This window comes from Pezoporus occidentalis, unplaced genomic scaffold (genome assembly GCF_034315485.1).
Source record: "Pezoporus occidentalis ecotype Australia unplaced genomic scaffold, CSIRO_AGI_Poc_V1 ctg404, whole genome shotgun sequence".
NCBI lineage: Eukaryota > Metazoa > Chordata > Aves > Psittaciformes > Psittacidae > Pezoporus > Pezoporus occidentalis.
This window is the reverse complement of record NW_026915730.1, coordinates 7,654-27,307: the sequence shown is the minus strand read 5'-3', so window position 1 is coordinate 27,307 and position 19,654 is coordinate 7,654. Positions and strand designations below refer to the sequence as shown.

Sequence of the window (19,654 nt, the reverse complement as noted above, 5' to 3'; positions counted from 1 at the left end):
AGCAACAGAAAACCTCACACCACCACAGAGCTCCCACGGATGCCCTCCTCCCACTAACCCCCACATGCAGAACGCTCTGCTCTTCCTCAGCTACAAACTACACCCAGACCCAGAGATTCCCAGGCAAAGGAATGGGTCAACCATTAGCTTCAGCTCAACACCCTCCAAGAAGTGCCACCCACACAATGGTTGCATTAACTCCAATTTTGACAGCCAGCATCAAGATCTTTGCTTTGGTCTCCTAGGAATCAAAAAGGTGTCTTTAGGTCTCCTTCCGCCCAAAGTCAGAGCACAGGTTATGGGCACCTGAGACCAGGCAGAGGACGGACTAGGTGAATTGTTGGGTCTCCCAAAAGGAAGCAAAAGAACTAGTTCTTACCCAAACATCAGAGCAGGAACAGAAAATGGGTTACGGAGTGGACAGACTTAACAGAAGGCCGTGTTATGAACTGGAACACATTTCAGCGACTGCAGTAAGGGATTTCAGAGCCAGGTGATCTAAGTTTAAGAAGCACGGAACTTCAAAGCCTTGAGATATGTTCTGCGTGAAGCAGCACCGCGCCTGGCTGCCTTCCCTCCTCCCTGCGAACAGCAACAAAGGAACACTGTTCTCCGCCAGCAGATGGAAAATACAGCACCTCTTTTCAGGGAGACACCTGGCAGGAGCAGGAACGCTCCTGCTGGCAGCGGCGGAGGTGGCCACGGTCACCCAAGGAAGCTCAGAGCTCCACGAGGCCAAGGGAAGGCACTGCCACGGCAGAGGCTCTCCAAAGCGCTGACCGCTCTTTCCCACTCCATGCGAACTGTTACACAGAGCAAAGAGGCTCCGTGCTCACCAGGTAGGAGTTACAAGAGGATGTTTCACCCCGTTTTATACACAAAGTAGCACTTTCCCCTTATTTCTCTAAGGAAAAAGCTAAAATGTTGCAAAGCCCACCTGGGCTCCGGCCAAGCACCCAGCCATACTTCCTCCCCTTCAAAAAGAAGTCTCTGCAAGCAAGCTACGCCAATTATTCCTGCCAACAGACTGCCAAAGCCTTATCCTCGAAGAGCTGGGGCAATAGGCACGCTTGTTACAACTGCAGCTTCAGACACAGAAGGCACACAGGCAATGGCTCTTCTATTTAAAAGCGCAGTAGACTTCATAGCCCCCAGTTTGGAGGAAGAAAAGACACGGGGTGGGAAATGAGGCCCGTAGGAGCTAAAAAGCAGCAGTTCCTGATGTGAGAAAACCCTTCCTCCTCCTCCTCCTCAGCGTCACCACCCAGGCTGACACAAAGGGATCCAGACTTTGACCTTCATAAGGCAGCAAAGAACCCAGGATTTATATCCTGTGATATACGCCCAGATCTTCCCAAAGCAAGCTGCAAGAAGTCTGGTCTAGCTCAAAACCGAAGTCCTGGGCAGGCTGGTAACTGCACGCAGCTTAGTTTATTAAGAACAAATTTATTGACAACCCCTTCATTCCATCTGAAGGCTTGCTAAGCAAAGCTTCCAGGCTGTTTGCTTCTTACTGACATCTTCCAAAGCTTCTTCCAGAACAGCTCGATGCTTTTGCCATAGCAAGTTATAAAAAGGCTGCTATTTTGCCTCACCACCCTCACAGGGAAGAGCTTCTTCCCGAGGATCTTTCAGACAAAGGCTTCAGACCTATGTGCAAAATGGTGCTAGGAAACAGACTCACACAGCACAGATGCTGCCCTGGCTCAGGGAGTCTGGGGTACACACACCATGATTTCCTATTCAGGTTCCCCAAACACGCTTGCTTTTACCCACTAACCACACCTCACTTCCCTGCTCCCCCAAGAACCTACTTTAATGGAATTATGTTATACCAAAGAAAAGGCTTCAGGTTTCCTCCTCACAGCCAATGGAGTTAATCCTGTCTGTAGCTCAGGGGAGCAGAGCAAAGGGCTCAAAAGCAAACTGCTGGGATAGAAAACAAGAAGTTCCTTGTGCCCCACGCACACATCATGTCCATCACACGCTGCAAAATGCTTCAGTATCTTCCAAGGCTTTCCCAATTCACTAAATTCATACAAATAATTCACAATTCCCTATGGTTTAAAACACACAAACTGCTAAAAAAGGAACATCCATCAACACGTGAGGGAGAAAACAAGACCAGCTTCACTTTAAACAAGCACATTTAGCTCCTGTTTGGTGAACCTACCAGCAGTCCCAGCTATTTCTGTGATGTGGGGCTTTCACAGCCTATTTCTGATCCCAGTGCTACCTGCATCATCCTTCTCTGTGTTATCTGCACTCCCCTGTGCCTGATCCTAGTGCTACCTGCATCATCTTTCCCTGTGCCTGATCCCAGTGCTACCTGCATCATCCTTCCCTGTGTTACCTGCACTGTCCTTCCTTGTGCCTGATCCCAGTGCTACCTGCATCATCCTTCCCTGTGTTACCTGCACTGTACTTCCTTGTGCCTGATCCCAGTGCTACCTGCATCATCCTTCCCTGTGCTACCTGCATCACCCTTCCCTGTGTCTGATCCTGGCACTACCTGCATTATTCTTCAGCAGCTCTCAGCTCTTTGTTGGCCTGTCTGCACATCTCTGGCCGCAGTACTTCAAGACATCAAGTTCCTAATGATTAAACACAATCCTGCAAGAAAGCCGAATGCTTCCAATTCTTTATGAGAGCTACACAGAATGCAGTATTAATTTCATCTCATTCAGATACAGAAAGATTCATCATTTCCTTCTGCAAGTGCAAGACACTTTCCACTACGTTGAGGCAGCGAGCAAGGAATCAAACTAATGAGTCCAGAGCCACGTTTCTGGTTTTCAGAGAGTGAAATTCCATAAACCCAAGGAATAAACTGCTGTCTTGAGCAATGAACAGCATCTCCTGTCCACAGAAGGATATTCTCCTTCAGCACCACTGACTGCAAACAACTCAGCTTCTCTTAGGAAAAACAGATCCCCTTTCTTGCCAGCAAGGTGAATGACTGGAAAGCTCTTCCCCAGTCAAGGACAACGCGGGTTTGCATCAAGCAGACATGGCAGGTTTGCTCCTGCAGCATAACACCTGGAGCACGGGGCTGGATGGGGAGGCAAGCTGGGAAAGACGACCCCAGCTCCACCCCACCTGGGGAGGGACAGGCCACAGCTCAGGGGAATCATCACCCAGACTGGTTTGGGTTGCAGGGACACCTTCCACTAGAGCAGCTTGCTCCAGGCCCTGTCACACAGGCATGTTTTTCATCTCCCTCCCTAAAACCACAGGGTCCTGTGAACTGGACCTCTGCAAAGCAGCAACCCCATGAGGTTTTACAGCCTCAGGAAACCAGCAGCAGCAGCTCTGTAAGATTCATTTCCCTCACGAATCCTTCATGGACAGGGACCTCTACTGATGCTCATCTACCAATGATCCCTGTTGCCAGACCCAGCAGATACCCGGCCCTGTGGCAGAAGGAAAGAGAGATGCTCTTCTGCAAGATAACACAGAGTACAAGGTGGAAAGATGCCACAAGAACTGGTGAGAAAACACCATACACTCAATTATCTTAGGTTAAGGGAGATGGTTATACCCTAACTGTATGGTAACGAAAAGGAGCATTATCCTCCACTGCACCCATATTACCCAGAGCCAAATCAAACTGCTCTCTTTGTGCCAACCCCATCCCTTCAGAACTGGTTCGTGTCACACATGCTGTTGGCTGCTCCACCAGAAATTTGTTGTTCTTGGACAGATTTTCCCCAACCCTTTCACTCAGGTTCAGCCAAGACACACTCACTACTTCAGGGCTGTCCAGAAGGACCAGATCCTGTTTACTTCATGCCAAGACACCAGGCATGAAACAGGGGAAAAACTCTCTATAGGGAAAAGCCAGTTCCCACCTTCTGAGCAACCTCCCCTGCAGCTGAAGTACCATGGTTTTGGAAGGATCTCAAGCTCAGCCTAATTTGATTCGCATCCTGTGTGAAGCCTGCAACAAATATCCAGCGATTCAGTAATAAAGGGTTGGAAAGGGAGAAAAGAGAGATGAATAGGGGGCTGTTTCTTTAATTCGGATCCTTTGCAATCAAGTGTGTTATTTAATATCGGGCTCTGATTTGCAAGAAGAGATTCTTCAAGAAGATGGGGTATTTTTAGATGATGTTGTGATTGGCAGCATCGAAACATCTCATCCAAGAGGCAGAGCTTCCATCACTACCCCAAACCTCCTCAGTTCCTCAAAACATAATGAGATCAATCTCATCCGGGAGTTTTTAAATCAAAGATGTGGTTACTTAGGGAGGGTTTTCTCTTGGAGTGGAAGGAGGAAATGGCGCATTCCGCACCCTGCACTCACTCCTCCCCAGCAGCTTGCTTTGCTATAGAAGTGAATAGTAGAAGTTTTACCTTTTATTCACAACCAAAAGCAAAGCATGTCACATAGGGTGCCCCATCCCATGTCCAACCTGGCTGGGGCTTGGAGCAACCTGGTCTAGTGGAAGGTGTACCTGAAGTGGATGAGTTTAAGGTCCCTCAAACCCAAGGCAGGCTGGGATGCTGGGATTCACGTGTCCAAGAAGCCAGGGCAAGAACCCAAATAAACCCTCCCCCCCCCGAGCTGTGGCCGCTTTGAGTCAAGCAATCCCTGAGCAAAGGCAGCAAATGGAAATAGCTCTTATGAAGATGATGGAAATAACTCCGTCATCTTCCAGACCTTCGTACGTGATAAACTCCGAAAGGCCCACAGAAAGCAATGAGCAGAATACAGAGTTCTCAGTCTCGAGCTCTCTGAACTCAGCTGCAAGCACTGCTTGCACAAGCACGGCTCTCAGGCTGGCAGCAGACTCAGCAGCCCAAGGACTGAGGCACACTTACACTATGAGCAGGATCATAGGGAATTGCATGGGGCTGAGCCCCAGCCTTTGCTGCTTTAGGACAAAGCTTTTCTCCTGACTCACGTCAACGTTACTTGCCCGTGTCAGAAGAAAGCATAAAAACACATGGTCCATTTTCAACTGCATTCGACAGCTCTGAAGCCAAGCGTTTCCCAACACAAAAGTAATTGTATCAGAAACAAAGAGCCATCCTTGCAAGTCGATTACCACACAGCCTCAAAGGGTCCACAGGGCCAAGCGCGCTCAACAGCCAACGCATTACGCATCTGCACTTCCCAGACCTAGAGGATTCCCAGCTTTGGAATCGATAGGACCACTTTCTTTCTTTGCATAGCTGGAAGAGGCTGTGGAAGAGCCAGAACCATGATGCAGGTGTTGTAGTGCAGCGCTGTCATCTCGCTCGAAGGGCAATCAGTTCCCAAGTGCTGGAGAGAGTGGGATGTTTTAACGTGAAAAACCAAGACAGATCTCGCTACAGAGGGAAAACGTCCCCTGGAATTATCACACAATCTCCTGCAGTAAGTGCCAGGGCTATAAAAGTGATACTGGCCAGCACTAGGCTAACAGGCAACTACAATGATTAAAGGAGGAGCGTGTCCAAGTGAGGGGTTTGCCTTCCTGCACATTCTCCAAGATTTCAGAGACAACGCTTTTCTGTCCTAATGCAAAACGTGATGGGAGGTACAACGGGGATGAGTAATCCCTGAGGAAGCCGGGCACCTGCTGTTCTTTGTGCTAGAGAGGAGGAGGAGGGGTGCTACCTCTTTGCTCCGCTGCATTGTAAGAGCCGCCAGCATAAGCCACAGTTAAGTAGATAATCACAAATTCTCAGAACCAACTTTATCTCACCAAGCATCAGCTCAATAAATAAAGCAGGATGCTTCTGGACAAGTACTCTCAGAAATGAAGAGAAACACAGGGGAGTTCCATTACTTCAATTAATATTCCCATGCATACCAGGTCAGCAGTTCTCAAGGGCAGCAAGGACAGGCACACATCCCAGTATTCCTCATCTGAGCCAAATCCCCAGGCACTGGGCAATGAGCATCCAACTCCAGTAAATCTCTATAGGACCAGAAAGGGGGGAAAGGGGAGTTGGCTTCAGTGGATATGTATTCTTGGAAACCTGGTTTTCCATCTCTCAAACTCAATGGAAGGTGCCACAGTTTTCTCCCAGGCCTAATGAATTCAAGTGAAAACAAGGCTTTTTCCAGAGCAGGAGGTTATTTTCTGTACTAGTTTGACCAATTGAGAAATTCAAACACCTACACCAGAGAGACGGAAACAAAATCCCCAAATCCTACTCGAAAGCGCCAAAAGGAGGTGAGGGGGGATGTTCAATTCTATAAAGGCAAACATTTAAAGCAGCCATGTGCTCTGGATGCAGCTGGTTGTTAACAAGCAGATAAGAACTAGATGCAAGCAAAAGCAGTTCTGAGGAATGCCACATCAGGGCAAAATAACGAGAGGATTCCTATGGCAGATTCACCCAGGAACACTCAGCTACAGCCAGACCCTCATCAACACGGACCTCTTCCTTACTGCTATGAGAGGCTATGGAGTTTACCCCCAACACCGAAGTCCTGCAGTCATTGCCTGCTCCAAGCATCACAACAATGCTGCTGGGAATTTACAACCAAAGACTTCACAGATGGGACAAGAGGGAAAAATCCACGATGTTTTCTATGGATCTTATCCTCTCTTGGAGCCGCATCACTGAGCAATGTGGAGGTTTTTAAGTTGTGGGAAGGATGGAAGAAGGAAGGAACAAAGACCAAAGTGGCGCAAGACAATGAGCTCCTGTGCGCCCCAACCTCCGACCAACACGTGGTCCAGAAGAAGCTCTGCTGCAGCAGTTACCAAAGGAGATGGCACACATGCAACTACCTGCCCATGGGGGAAAGAGCAAAGGGGAAAGAAATTCATATACATACAGGGCAAAAATCCATCCATACCTAGAGACTTCAAGTAAACACAGTTGATGATTTTCACTGGTTCTTCATAAAGCCACCAAAAGGCTTAATCAAGTCATTTGTTTGATTTCCCATAGAAGAGTGCCTTGTCCTAGCACACAGATTCAGTGCACAAGAAAACAAGTCAAATAAGCAACTCAATTTGCAGAGTGGCTAATCCGATTAGGGCTTACCTGTACCCAGCCTGGAGAAGCATTTGGTTTCATGAGGTTAACACAACCAAAGCACTGCAAAGCAGAGAGGGGGGAACAGGGAGATCTGTGCCATGACAACTAGGATGGGTTATGAAAGCTTTCCCTACTATTTTGAAAATAAATACTACCTCAATAGCCTGCACAGAGGAGAACTGGCTGCAAAAATAACTGGAACTCCTTATACTAAAGAGACTTGGAGGTAAAAACAAGAGGAGAGGCGATGCAGGAGCAAGAGGAGGGGCAGCGGGGCACAACGACAAGTCCGAGATGCACACAAAAGAGCGAACAAGCCCAGAACTGCTCTAACTGGAGCCAGATGTCATTTCAGCCTCTGAGGAGGAATGCAAAGAACAGCTCATGCTCATAAAAAAGAGCTGGAAGACACCCAACCAGCAAAGCTCCACACTTCAGCAGCCAGGGTAAAGATCTAATACACAAGACAATGTCAATCAAAGCATTCACTCAGATTTTTCTACAAGTACCACTTCTTGAAAGTAGGTTTGATAACTAAGAGTTACGTTGTTTTGGGCTTCTCACCTATTTCCAGAGGCAAGGAGAGAGGAATGGTGGTGGGGAGTGAGCAAGGGCTGAATATGGAAAGCTGTCTTTAGGCACAATGTGAATCATCACACTGAAGGATTTTCTTTACCGGCTACTACTCCAGCAGATTGATTTCATTTGAAACACGGAGGCTTTGACCAGGATGTGAGCAACACACCTCAGAGAAGAGATGGATGACACTCAGGTGTGCAGATTATGATGGAAAATACTTGAGAATTAATCAATTTAATCCACCTTGCCACAGAAGTGGTTAATGCCTTGAAAGGCTTACTGCGGTTGCTGCTTCATATTCTTTGCTGCTGCCTCAGTATCTTCCCTTTGACTTTCAGGAATTTCTGCAAATGGCAGGAGAGAGTCAGACAACAGGAGCAGGGCAAGAAGAGCAAGAAGACTTTTCCTGTTTCTGGCTGAGACAGTAAAAAGCCAATACCACAGAATGTTGCATACATGGAGCAGGAGCCCTGCAAGCGTTCTGCATTCAAAATGCACATCCACAGAAGGCTAATTGTCTCTTTTTTTTCCCAATAGCCAGCACTGGAATAGCAGAAGTCACATGGAAAAGGGATCCAATTCACACAAAAATAGGCAGATTTAGTGGCTGCAACTTTTATTCATGCTTCTGTCCCAGCCTAGGAAATAGGCTCCCTGTGGCCTCTAGGATATGGGACTCCAGCAGAGTAAAGAGCCACTAAGAACAAGGAGAGACATTACCTCTTCCCATCAAACCACCCAGTCCAAAAACTGGGGCCATGGGAGCTCAATTTTGTCAGAAGCTGGCAAAGCCACACAGTCACAGAATCCCAGACTGGTTTGGGTTTATTTATGACAAAAAAATAAACCCCAGAGCAATGGGTACACTGATGATTTGCTACCTCTTCCTGCAATGCAATGTTTACTTGGTATAACACAGTGAGAACCAACTTCCACAGCCACACACAGCCCCCAGGAGGGAAGCTGCTCAATCACTGCTTCACTCTACAAGTGATGCTCCCTCGGTGCCTGCAGGCACAGAGTGAACAGAGAAGGAGCAGTGATCCTGCAGCATCCAGGGGCCCAGGCAGGAAACAGGACTGCGTGCTGCTGCCTTCAAAGGTGTCCTCTCAAGAGCTAAATGGGCAGAAGGAACAAGGGCAGGGCAGAAGTGGGCCCGGCCTTTGCAATTCTGACACATTAAAATGAGAAAGGGCCATGCACAGCCCATCAAGGAACCACCTGTAACCTCCGGGCAGCACCCAGAGGGCACTGACCATCACACCATCACCAGGACCAGCTCATGGCAGCTTCCCAGTGACAAGCTGTCAGGGCAGGGATAGAAACTCAGGAGACTTCCTACCAAACCTAACAGAAAGATTAAATATCCGACTTGATAACAGGAAACCACAGGTAAGATCCACAGAAGTGAGCCATTCCAGCAGTGATTTAAGGAATTCCCTGCTGGATTCCTACATGGGATCTAATTGCAAAGTCAGCTAAACCACAGGGCCTTTGTCACTGCCCTCCACCGCCTCTGTTCTCCAAACCAGGTGGCAGTACATGCATGGCTGCTGACCCACAACTCACACTTACACACACTTAACTATTGTGTGCACACAAACACCCCTCTCTAAACCCACATTCTACCAGAAACCAGTTTTGGTGATTTCTGCCTATTGCATCTACATAAAACCCCCTTTACTTCTTACTCAAGAGTGGATTAGGTTTGATAACGCAGTGTAACGTCACCACCCTGTAACAGTGAAAGCTCAATACCGGCCATTAAGTAGGAGCCACCAGGGAATTCACTGAATGCAGGCTGCCCATGAAGCCATGAACTGCTCTGCTATCAAAGCTTCTACATGGAGACATCTAGTTTTTAACACAACTAAGCTTACAGAGACCCCCATAAACACAAACAGGCAGTCCAAGCACTTCACTGAGTACCACAGAGGGAGATGAGCTCCATCTGCACACAGGCTGGGATAACAAGTACTTCTGAGATCAAATCTATTTCACCTGCTCCTGAAGAGTAAGTGACAGCAGGGTAACTCCCAAGCTTTACCTGTAGTAGCAGGGAGGAAACACTTCATGGCAAACATTCCCAAGATGACTGGAGCTCTCTGGACAAGGCAAGTTCAACCCACAACCAGTTGCTTGCTCTGGACAACCCAAATCCCCTCCCTCTAGACCAGGCACTAATTTCTCTGCTCCAAACAGAGAACACAATTAGCCTGCCCTCCAATTCACATTGCCTCCCATTAATATTTTAAAGTCCTCCCTTACACAAATAAAACCCCTGCAACATTTCTTACAACATCCTTACGTGTTACTATGGAAACTGCTAAAATGTCACCAATAGGAAAGCCTAAAGCTCTGCTGCAGCAGGAGTAGCCATATCCTCCTCATCCCCCTCTTTTGGTAACCTGATGACCAAATGGTGTGAGCCCAATACAAAAAAACACAAGTCACCAGTGTATTTTATGTTTTTTTTTTCTGCATTGCTTTAAGTTACTGAACATTGTATGGAGCAAGCAGCCAAACCAAGCCCCTCTGCACGAATCCAGCCCACCAGGAGGCACTTTAAGAAGTGAAACAACACTATGAACTATGACATCCTCAGTGCTGTATGGTACTGCAAAGAGACACCTGAAACCGCAGCCAGATCTGTGTCAAAAACTACCTCTGTCCCACTCCCCTGACTGTTCTGCTACATACACGAGAAACAACTCAAATGATGTATTTTACACAGTAAGGATGCACGTATTTAACAGATGAATATAACCCTTATACAGATGAATGTAACAAATTAACAGATGCTGTAACCCTTTAAAATGGGCTAAGTACCTTGGAGAATTAAACACTTCTGGAAAGAGCATGTTTAGGCTCATCCATAAGACAGCACAAACTAAGCTGCTTCAGAAGCCGAAGCATCACGAGATGTGCCAGCCGCTCTCTGCCACCACTATCACAGGGAACATCTCGTTTTGCAGCTCAGACATCATGGTTGCACATGAGAACCAGGGAGAAAACAGCCACCTGCCAAGTGCTTTGCCTTCACTACCCCGACAGCTCACAACTAACAGAAGAGATGGGAACACATCACCTGGACGGGATGACCTCCCTGCTCGAGCACAACAACCGACATGGATAACCACTGGAACAAGGGGGTTTGGCACACAGCTGAAGGCTGGCTTTTGGGGAAGGGCAGGCAATAGCAGAGCCACCTTCAAAACACCCAATCTACAGCACAGATTATCAGACCTCTCACCCTCAGAACAAACCCGGTGATTCCAAGGTCTTGACAGAACAGATCATAGAATCACAGAACGGTCTGGGTTGGAAGGGACCTTAAAACTCATCCAGTCCCACACCCCCACCTCTCCAGGCTTCCTGGAGCCCCTTTAGGCACTGGAGCTGCTCTAAGGTCTCCCCTTCAGGAGCCTTCTCTTCTCCAGGTTGAACCGGCCCAGCTGCCTCAGCCTGGCTCCAGAGCAGAGCTGCTCCAGCCCTTGGACTGTCTGTCCCCTTCAGACACTCTCTTCCACCAAACTATGATCCCCCTCACCGTTGACGCGATGCAGTTCAATGAACAAGCATGTCCCACAAGGCACCATCAGCAAACCCCTAACCCGGCGTGCCCGTCCCAGGTACCCTTCCCATAAAGAGCTTGCTCAGTGCGAGGTCAACGCTGCAGCAGGCATTCCGGAAAGTAACCTCAGTACGGAGGAGGTCAGAGGGGTGGGGGAAGGAGCTGCGTGGTACTGAAGCAAAGCCTTGCATTGCAGCAAGGACAAGAACAGCAGCAAGCGTGCAAATACAGAGGCAGCAGTTAAGCTCTCTCCTACCTGAAGTGCTTGAGCTGAGGCTGGCCCCGCAGAGCCCTCCGGCTCCCTACGCCTTTGAAAGGAGATGCTTGCAGAACTTTGCACCATACCCAGGGTGTGCCCAAAACACACTCCCTGGGAATATCTGCTGGGGTAGCGCCGCTTTGGGAAGGAAAACACTTCCCCCCAGCTGGAAGCCTGGTGCAGTGCTGCTGCTGAACCCATCGGAGCTGCTGCTGAACCCATCGGAGCTGCTGCTGAACCCATCATTGCTGCTGGAGGAGAGAACAAAGGAGGGGGGGGAAATCCCATGCTACTGCAGAATGAAACCACAATCCTTCAGGAGGAAGAACACATCGTGCACTGCACCTCTACAGGCTCTTGAAGAAGCCCATGTTTGCCATCCCCTCGGTTTTAATCGTAGCCATGCAGTCGCTTTTTGTCTTCTGTTGGTATTAACACAGCTCTGAGCTGGAGCTGTTTACAGATGCTCACGGAGTAAGACACAGGTCTTCTCCCCATCCCCTACAGGTGTATTAGACTCCACTGTTAGAGATCAGTTCCAAACAGGGCCCCCTTCTCCTGCTCAAACTCCAGTTCCACACTCCAGGGGAGCAGACAAGTCACCAAACTGGGTATGAAAAGCCACTTCACGTTCACAAACTTCACACATGCTCTCTTCTGCTGCTTCAGATGCTGTGACAGGCTTTTTCCAACGAGAAGTAAAGTCAATGTTTATGCAACCCTACCTAAAAAGTCACCCACAAGTCCTAAAAACCCTGAGCTAGAGCCCATTCTGACTTGCTGCCCCACTGGGTACAGACTGTAGAGACAAAGTGCAGTTTACTGCACCAAATCATTTCCAGCCCTCTGCATTATCTTCCATACAGCAGCCGAGAAACAGACAGAAGAGATCCAACCCCGAACAGAACAACCCAAAACTCTGCAAGAGCACTAAAAGCACCTGAGAAAAGGCAGCAGAAAGATGCCTTGCCTGCATTCAACATCCCACACACCAAATTCATTGCTTCCCTGCACCCACCTCCACCATTACCCTTCACACAGGGACCAAACACCAAGTGCTGGGTCCCTTCTGCTCCCCCTGAAACAACTGTGACTCCTGGAGAGAGAAATTCAAACCAACGCATCAAACTCCCTCTAGGATGGAAGCCAACAACACTGCCTCAAGTTCTGAGGATGGCAGTGCCTGCACCAGCCTCACCTCCCCTCCCTGCTCCAGTATGGTCTGTGTGAGCATCAAGGCTCAAATCAAAATCGAATCACTCACGAGACATCCACTGTGCCCGTAAAGGTGCACAATGACCAACGTGTCTTGGAGTAATAACTGACTCGTTTTCCTTAAGATCTTTCTTACCCACTGTTTTCATTTGCCCTCTTTTCTTAAAAGCAAGAGGGACTTGCAGGGTGTCCTACTTTGGATACCTGATTAAGCATTTCTGAACAAGGAGCTGCTCTCTGCTATTCTGCTTTCAAATGCAAAGCGAGAACATGTTCAGGATTTGCTCTCTTTCTCTCCTCCCAGCTGAACGACGCTTGAGGGACATCTCTCCTGACTGTACTGTTGCTGCTGAGCAGCACGTGGATTACGAGCAGTATCATGCGAGCTGAAAACCAAAAGGTTAAGCACTGTGCTGTCATTGGGACCTACAAGCACAGCAAGAAGTCAACAAGAGAAACACCTCAAAAAGCCAAGCAGGTAACCGAAAAGGTCAGGAAGGGCAGAGCCCACCTTTTAGGATTGCTCGGCATAAATCAGAGTTAGTGAAGCAGGAAAAGCTTCCTCAGTCCTCACAGTGTGGGATTTGTCATCTGAACTAGAGCCCCAGATTAGAAAATGCTATTTAACAGCCCTTGAGATTCGGCTTCCTTATGCCCTTGCCTGAGAAACAGCATCAAGGGAGAAAAATCAGAGTTTCCCAATCCTATTCCTCAGTCAACTCATGCACCAACTGCAACTACCCCTGGAACAGCCACCCAGCCAAGAGCCACACGCACCCCTCTCCACCACAGGACTCCAATGTCAGCGCTGCCATAAGCACTTCTTCGGGAGCAATCTTCCTCCGAGTCCAGCAATTCCAAACTGCAGGCAGCACAATGTGACACAGCACAGGGAGGAGTCAACACAAGGGCTCCGAGGCTCTGGAATGATTCACTGCAACACCAAAGTGCAGAAGGCACTCGGATTTCCCACCACTAAATGGGATAATTAAAGCATGTTTAAGCATCGTGGCCATCGGCATCCCAACAACCACAACTGAACAGTGCAGGTACTGTCTGACCCTTGTACAAGGCAGTGTAAGAAGTCCGGCACTAGGAACTCCAGCTCCCTCTTGCTTGATGTAAATGCCATCAAAACAATGACTTTCCAGGTAAGAAAGCTGAACTAGAACACAAACTGCAATTAAATACTTATTTTCACTCCCTCTTCAGAAGTTTTTTGCATGGGACACAGTCCGAGGTTGGGGATTGCAGGGACTAAACCACATACCGCTCACCAGCTAGTGACTACCTTGCTGCTCAACACGGGTAACTAATCAGCCAAAACTAATGGACAAATCCTGATGGAACAGTCAAATGCAGGATAAGCAAAGAAACCCACCACTCTGGGAAAAGCAGCTACTATAAAGATACACATGATAAAAAATAGTTTGGGTTGGAAAGGACCTTAAGATCATCCAGTTCCAACTCCCCTGCCATGGGCAGGGACAGCTCACACTAAACCATGGCACCCAAGGCTCTGTCCAACCTGGCCATATTCCCTACTTACACATATAGTACCAGAACCCTGGTTACTCACTAAACCATCACTTGGGCACACCGGCCAGAGCCCAGGCAGCGCTGGGAGCAATCCGTGTGTCCTGCTCCCAGCATCATCCTTCACAAAGAGCAGCTCCTGCTCCTGCCGCGCTGACAGCAGCACTGGGGCCCTGCAAAGCAGCGCAGGTTCCACCGCCGCAGATGGCTGCTGCCTACAGTCACACCCAGGCAAAGCAGCTCAGCTCTCCCCAGGGGAGGCTCCAACCTGCCTTCGTCACCACGGAGCAGAAGCAAAGCTTCCCTTGATCCTCGCTCTGCCACCGCACACGCTCTGGAAGCGACACGTAAGCAGATCCCTGCTGTGAAGCCAGGAGCTGGGTTATTCATCTACGGAGCAAAGGAAACGCAACACGATGATGGTCCCTGACCCAGGAATGCTCCTGAACCACCCTGTGGGCACACACGCTTGCTCTCCCCATGAGCTGCATGGGAACCAAGAGCACCTTGTTAAACCCAGCCCATAGCTGGCAGGGCTCCCCATCCGAGGTGTAACGAATACCTCCCTGCTTTGTTTATGCGGGACCTGACAGCCTGGTTATGCATCTGAATGACAGCACCTTCCCAGGCAGCAGGTCTACCGAGGACCTGCCAAGGTCTGGTAGATCCCTAACACTACTGGATAACACAATTCCTTTGGGAGATGCTGCTCTATGGCCAGGATCAGGTGGGCCAGAGCAGCACAAATGCTTCAAAGTCAGTCCTTGACCAGATACTGATTGGAGAATGCCACCATGCCAGAAAAACTCAAAGGTCAGCTCTTATCTGTGTATCATGTAGACACATCTTTGTTTCTTCTGCATGCTTCTACTTGAATCCCAGAGGCTCTCGGTGATGTGGCTGCTTACTGCAAGCAAGTGACAAGACACACTTTTTGTGGTAGAACCCTCACTAAAGATCTAGAAGCAGGCAGCAGTTCCCTGGGGCAAGGCAGGGGCACCCAGGAGCAATACCCAGTTAAGGGATGGCGGCTGAGGGATGACACAGAAGCTTTTACACTCACTACGATATTCCATCTCGCTCCCAAAACTAAAACAATCAGGGTAAAAGTCTCCCTTCTAATAAACGAATCCAAAAACCCAGCCACACTTGAGCAACCCTGCAAAAAGCCTTCCCTGTTCCATGCTCGTATCGATGTCAAACAATGGTTCTCTACAATAAGCTGGCCCAAGGCAGCTTCCCAGTGGAAAAGTCAGCTCTTCCCCTTCCCGTCTCCTAGCACGACTTTGGAAAGACTGATATTTAGATGCACTCAAACGTTGTCCCAGCTCTTCAGGCTGACTTCAGGAGTTGCACTAACAAGCACAAAGGCACGTTCAGCCTCAACTTCAGCAATGCCAGAGCTCATGAGACCCAATGTCAAAGCACTCGTGCCAGCAGGACAGTCAATGCTGGAAAGGGTAATCACTAAATACCCACAGGCATAAGCTTTAAACAAGGTTTGGTGGGCCTGGCCTAGATGCCAGCGTGGATACACACCAGCTTCTGGCCTTCCAGACAATAGAAGAATCGTGCTTTTTATGAGCTTTAAAACCTTTGGCTGTTGAAGAGGCTGGGGAATGTAAAGGCATGACTAACACAAAGGGCAGGAAAGGCAGCAAAGAATTTCACGCATCACGTCTCTGAATAACACGCTTCCTCCTGGGATTAAGATGAGTGGCAAAGAAATTTCACTTTGCTAGACAACATGTGAGTGTCTGAAACCCACAACATGGGAAAGGTAAGATGAGTTTGGACAGAATCTGAATCAAATGTCTCCTCTCATAACTATTACAATACTTAGAAATGCAATTTTACTACTAATCCCAGCAGTAAGTTTGCGGACATTGTAAACTGGGACTAAAGTTACTAAAGTCTCTTTTCCAACAGCACAAGAACTCCTTTATGTCCAGCCAGCAGGAATCACGTGCTCAGCTACCAGCTTCGCGCTGGGAGAAAGCTGAGCTCGTGCCGCGTTTAAGACTTCACATACAGAAATTCATCCTATGCTGACATCCCAAAACACCATGTAACATTTAGCTGGGATTTCCTATTCAGGAGCTCTAACATCTGTTTATCAGCACTCGTCCACACACATGTGGGTTTGGGGGATGCTGAAGTTACCAAATACCCACCCTGCTCACTTCCACCTACCTACTTCAGTGTAATTTGTGTGGCACAGCACTCCACCGGCCTTTAATATTCCTCTGGACAACAGGCATCAAAATGCACCCAGTTATTCCTCCAGAGCTCCAAACAGACCCAGAACAGTGCAGATACCACCAGAGTCCTGGTGATATTCCCAGACGTGACTGGAAAGCTGTCCCTGTTCCAAACAGGACCCCTGTGACCACTGCAGGCAGCTTTTTGTCAACCATAGCTAGACTTCACAGACTGAGGTTTAAATTCAATAGGTCCATCAGGGTGGAAGAGCTCATCTACTGATGCAAGCAAGATTTGACACAGACTACACACAGAATATGGCCTTTTAAGAGATTTGTGCAAAACACTGTCATGTACACCCCTAGGGAAAACACTCTGGTTTGGAAGAACAGTTTCCCTTCCTCCTTGACCTGTCTCAAGACCTTTTGCCTTGACAAGGCTCTTCCTCCTCCACACACAAACTAATACCTAATACTTATGCAAACAGCATCTAGTTAATGACATAATTATGAGGCTGTTGTCATCGTTTAATGCAACTCAAGACAAGAAGAAAATCCCCAACAATAATTCCCCACATTCAAGAAGAGAACACACTTCACACTTCCACTGGTGCTTGGACCAAAGCCTTTCAGGCACTTCATTTAACAACAAAATGTAGTTCCCCGGTCATGACTATAGGGTCAGCTACAAGGATTCAGCCTGGCCTTACTTTAGGTAACAGGTTTACAACATCCTCATTGTAGAAAGGCAAATGTTTCATTTCAGGTCCAACACACCACTGAGAGAACCTTCTGCAGTACTTTCACTTGGTTTCTGCAGCACGCTTGTGCCACTCCACAGCCAGGATTTCCAGGACTTGCTGCTCCACAAGAACACCAATACCTATGCATGAAGAATTCCATCTTCAACGTTGCACATGCTGACCCAACCAGGAAGCATCCTGCAAATCACACCACTCTAGTTTTAACCATCACTTCTTTGAGCTAAGCCCATCAAAACAGAAGCATTCCTATAAACCCCAGGTCTTCCATGTGCCACCTTTCACCTCGCTCTCCCCCCACCAGCGGTAAGCAAGGCACGACTGCTACTTACAGTGGTACGTGGGGTTGTTCGGGGTCTGCTTTGGTCAGTTCCTCTTCCTCAACGTCAGACTCTCCTCCCGAGCTGCTCTCAGTGACATCCGAGTCAAACGCTTGCTCACTGGATCTCAAGTTGGCCATCCCACTGGCCGTGAATCGCTCCAGTTCTTCCGATATCGAATCGCTCTTCAAGAAGCTGCTGAGGCCTTCAGAAGTAACTGTCTCGCTCGCAGCCTTCCTCAAGGCTGCCTCTGCTTTCCTGGTCAACATCAGCTGGCTCCGATGCCTCAGGGGGTCCAAAGCGGGGAGCTTGCTCAGAGTTTTCTCCAAGAAGCCACCCAACTGCTGCTGGATGTGCCTCTCGACCTGCTTCGCCTGCACGACCTGCAAGCGCTTCTGCAGCCTGCGGGCACGGCTCTCGATGTCTGCCTGCCGCCGCAGCAATGCCCTCGTCCTCATCTCCGAGTCGAGAGCACTGTGGTGACCGGGCAACAGAGACGGCTTCTGCTCCTCCAACTTAATGCTCCCAAAGTCCGAGTGACCAGCAAGGCCAGGCAACCTCGTCTCTCCACTGCCACCCTCCAGCACCCACTGATGCTCCGTGGAATTGAGGGAAGATTTGTTTGCAGTGCTATTATTGCTAAACGGAGTCGTGTGCTCTGCATCAAGGCTTCTATGTGGAAGAGTGCAATTGGTCAACCCGGCCTTCAAGTCCCCCAATTCAGAACCTCCTGCGTTATAGTCAACACCCTGGAGGGCAGCAGAAGGAGGAGCACACTTCCCACCGTTCAAAGAACTAGAGTTTTCATGGTCTGAATTGGTACTTTTGGCCAATTTCTTGGCCAAGCCATTGACAGGCGCTTGCGGGAGAGGTGGCTGGCTGTTAGTACTCATTGTTTTTAGATTCTCCAAAGTGAATTCCAACACTGGTTGCCTCCCCAACAGATCACTTGTTTTTAAGAAGGACTGAGATAAGAGAGAGTGAGATTTAAGGACTGTCTGCTTGTTGAAGACTCCTTGCAGCTTCAGAGGCTCTTTTGAAGGAACAGATGTTACATCCGAGCAGAGATAAGAGGCCACCAGCGGCTGCAGCTTGCCCAGCTCTTCCTTGGTAGGGTTGTTTCGGAAATCTAGACTGGGATCCTCCGGAGCAATGGCTTTCCTTTTGGTGCCGTTGGCAGCCAGGAGGATGTTGTTGGCGTTGCCGTTGCTCTCTACACTGCCAGGCGACAAGGTGGAGGACGGGGGAGCCAGCTTGAATCGGATGTGGTGAGCTTCAGCTGCTGCGTCAGTGAGAGCGGGCGCCATCGCAGCCATTCAGCACAGAGAGACGGGAAGTCCAGCCTCTCCCGGTGCCGAGGCCAGCTCCACTGCCTCCCACTGCCTCTCCCGAGGGCAGCCTGCACGGGGGAAGGGAAAAGAGGACCTTGGTTAGGCACTGCACTTACAGAAAACAAACCAAACAAGACCGACAACCGCAACGAGACGGATCGACAACATGCTCTCGGTAAAGCCATGCAAGCTCCATGGGCAGCACAGCATCCTCCCTCTGTGACCACCCTGTGCCCGGCAGAACCACCCGGGCACCAGGCAGCTGAAAACAGGAGCAGCACATGAGCTGGTCCTCGGGATGTCCCAGAGCTGGTGCCTGCCTCTGGCTACTGCCCTCATCCAGTCCACCCACCGAGCACAGCAGCAGCCTCCCAGGCCTTCGCAAACGGTCTGGCCCTGGTTTACATCTGCTCCTCAATGCCAGCAGCTCAGTAACTTCATCTCTAAGATCCTTGAGCTACGGCTATAAAGCAGTTTTCACTGCTTCTACTGCCAGCTCAGGTGTGTTAAAAATGAGAAATTAGAACTAGATCATGCAACAGAGACAGGGCTTGAGAGGAACAAATCTCCATATGCTTAAACTCCCAGTGGCTAAAAAACCCCACTGCTTCCCCGGAAACCTTGAACTTGAAGAGAGCAGTTACTCCTGGTGTATGTGAAACCTGCTTTCCCAGAAGTACATTTCGGAATAAGCCAGGTGATTTCCAACGTTAGCAATTCCCACTTCTCTTTCAAGAGCATGGATAAAGATTAACCCACACACACACCGTGACAGAGCAGTTCTACACTCTGACTGTACTGGCAAAGCCATGGCTTAACTCAACTCCATCAAACAAGGGAAGCAACCGATGACCTTTCATTCATCTACACTGCTTCCAGTTCCCACCCACCTTT

At 49.0% G+C, this 19,654-nt stretch overlaps 1 protein-coding gene across 3 annotated transcripts in view; it reads right to left on the bottom strand.

Moving 5' to 3' along the window:
* KANSL1 (KAT8 regulatory NSL complex subunit 1) overlaps positions 1-18,863 on the bottom strand; it is a 67,855-nt gene extending 48,992 nt beyond the window's left edge. For 2 of the 3 annotated variants that reach the window (XM_062633804.1, XM_062633803.1), the window contains exon 1: positions 17,442-18,863. In XM_062633804.1, coding sequence (XP_062489788.1) covers positions 17,442-18,745 — 1,304 coding nt within the window. In that variant the 5' untranslated portion in view covers positions 18,746-18,863. The remainder of the gene's footprint in view (positions 1-17,441) is intronic. The other variant, XM_062633802.1, reaches the window with a different exon arrangement.
* Positions 18,864-19,654: the final 791 nt, after the last annotated feature.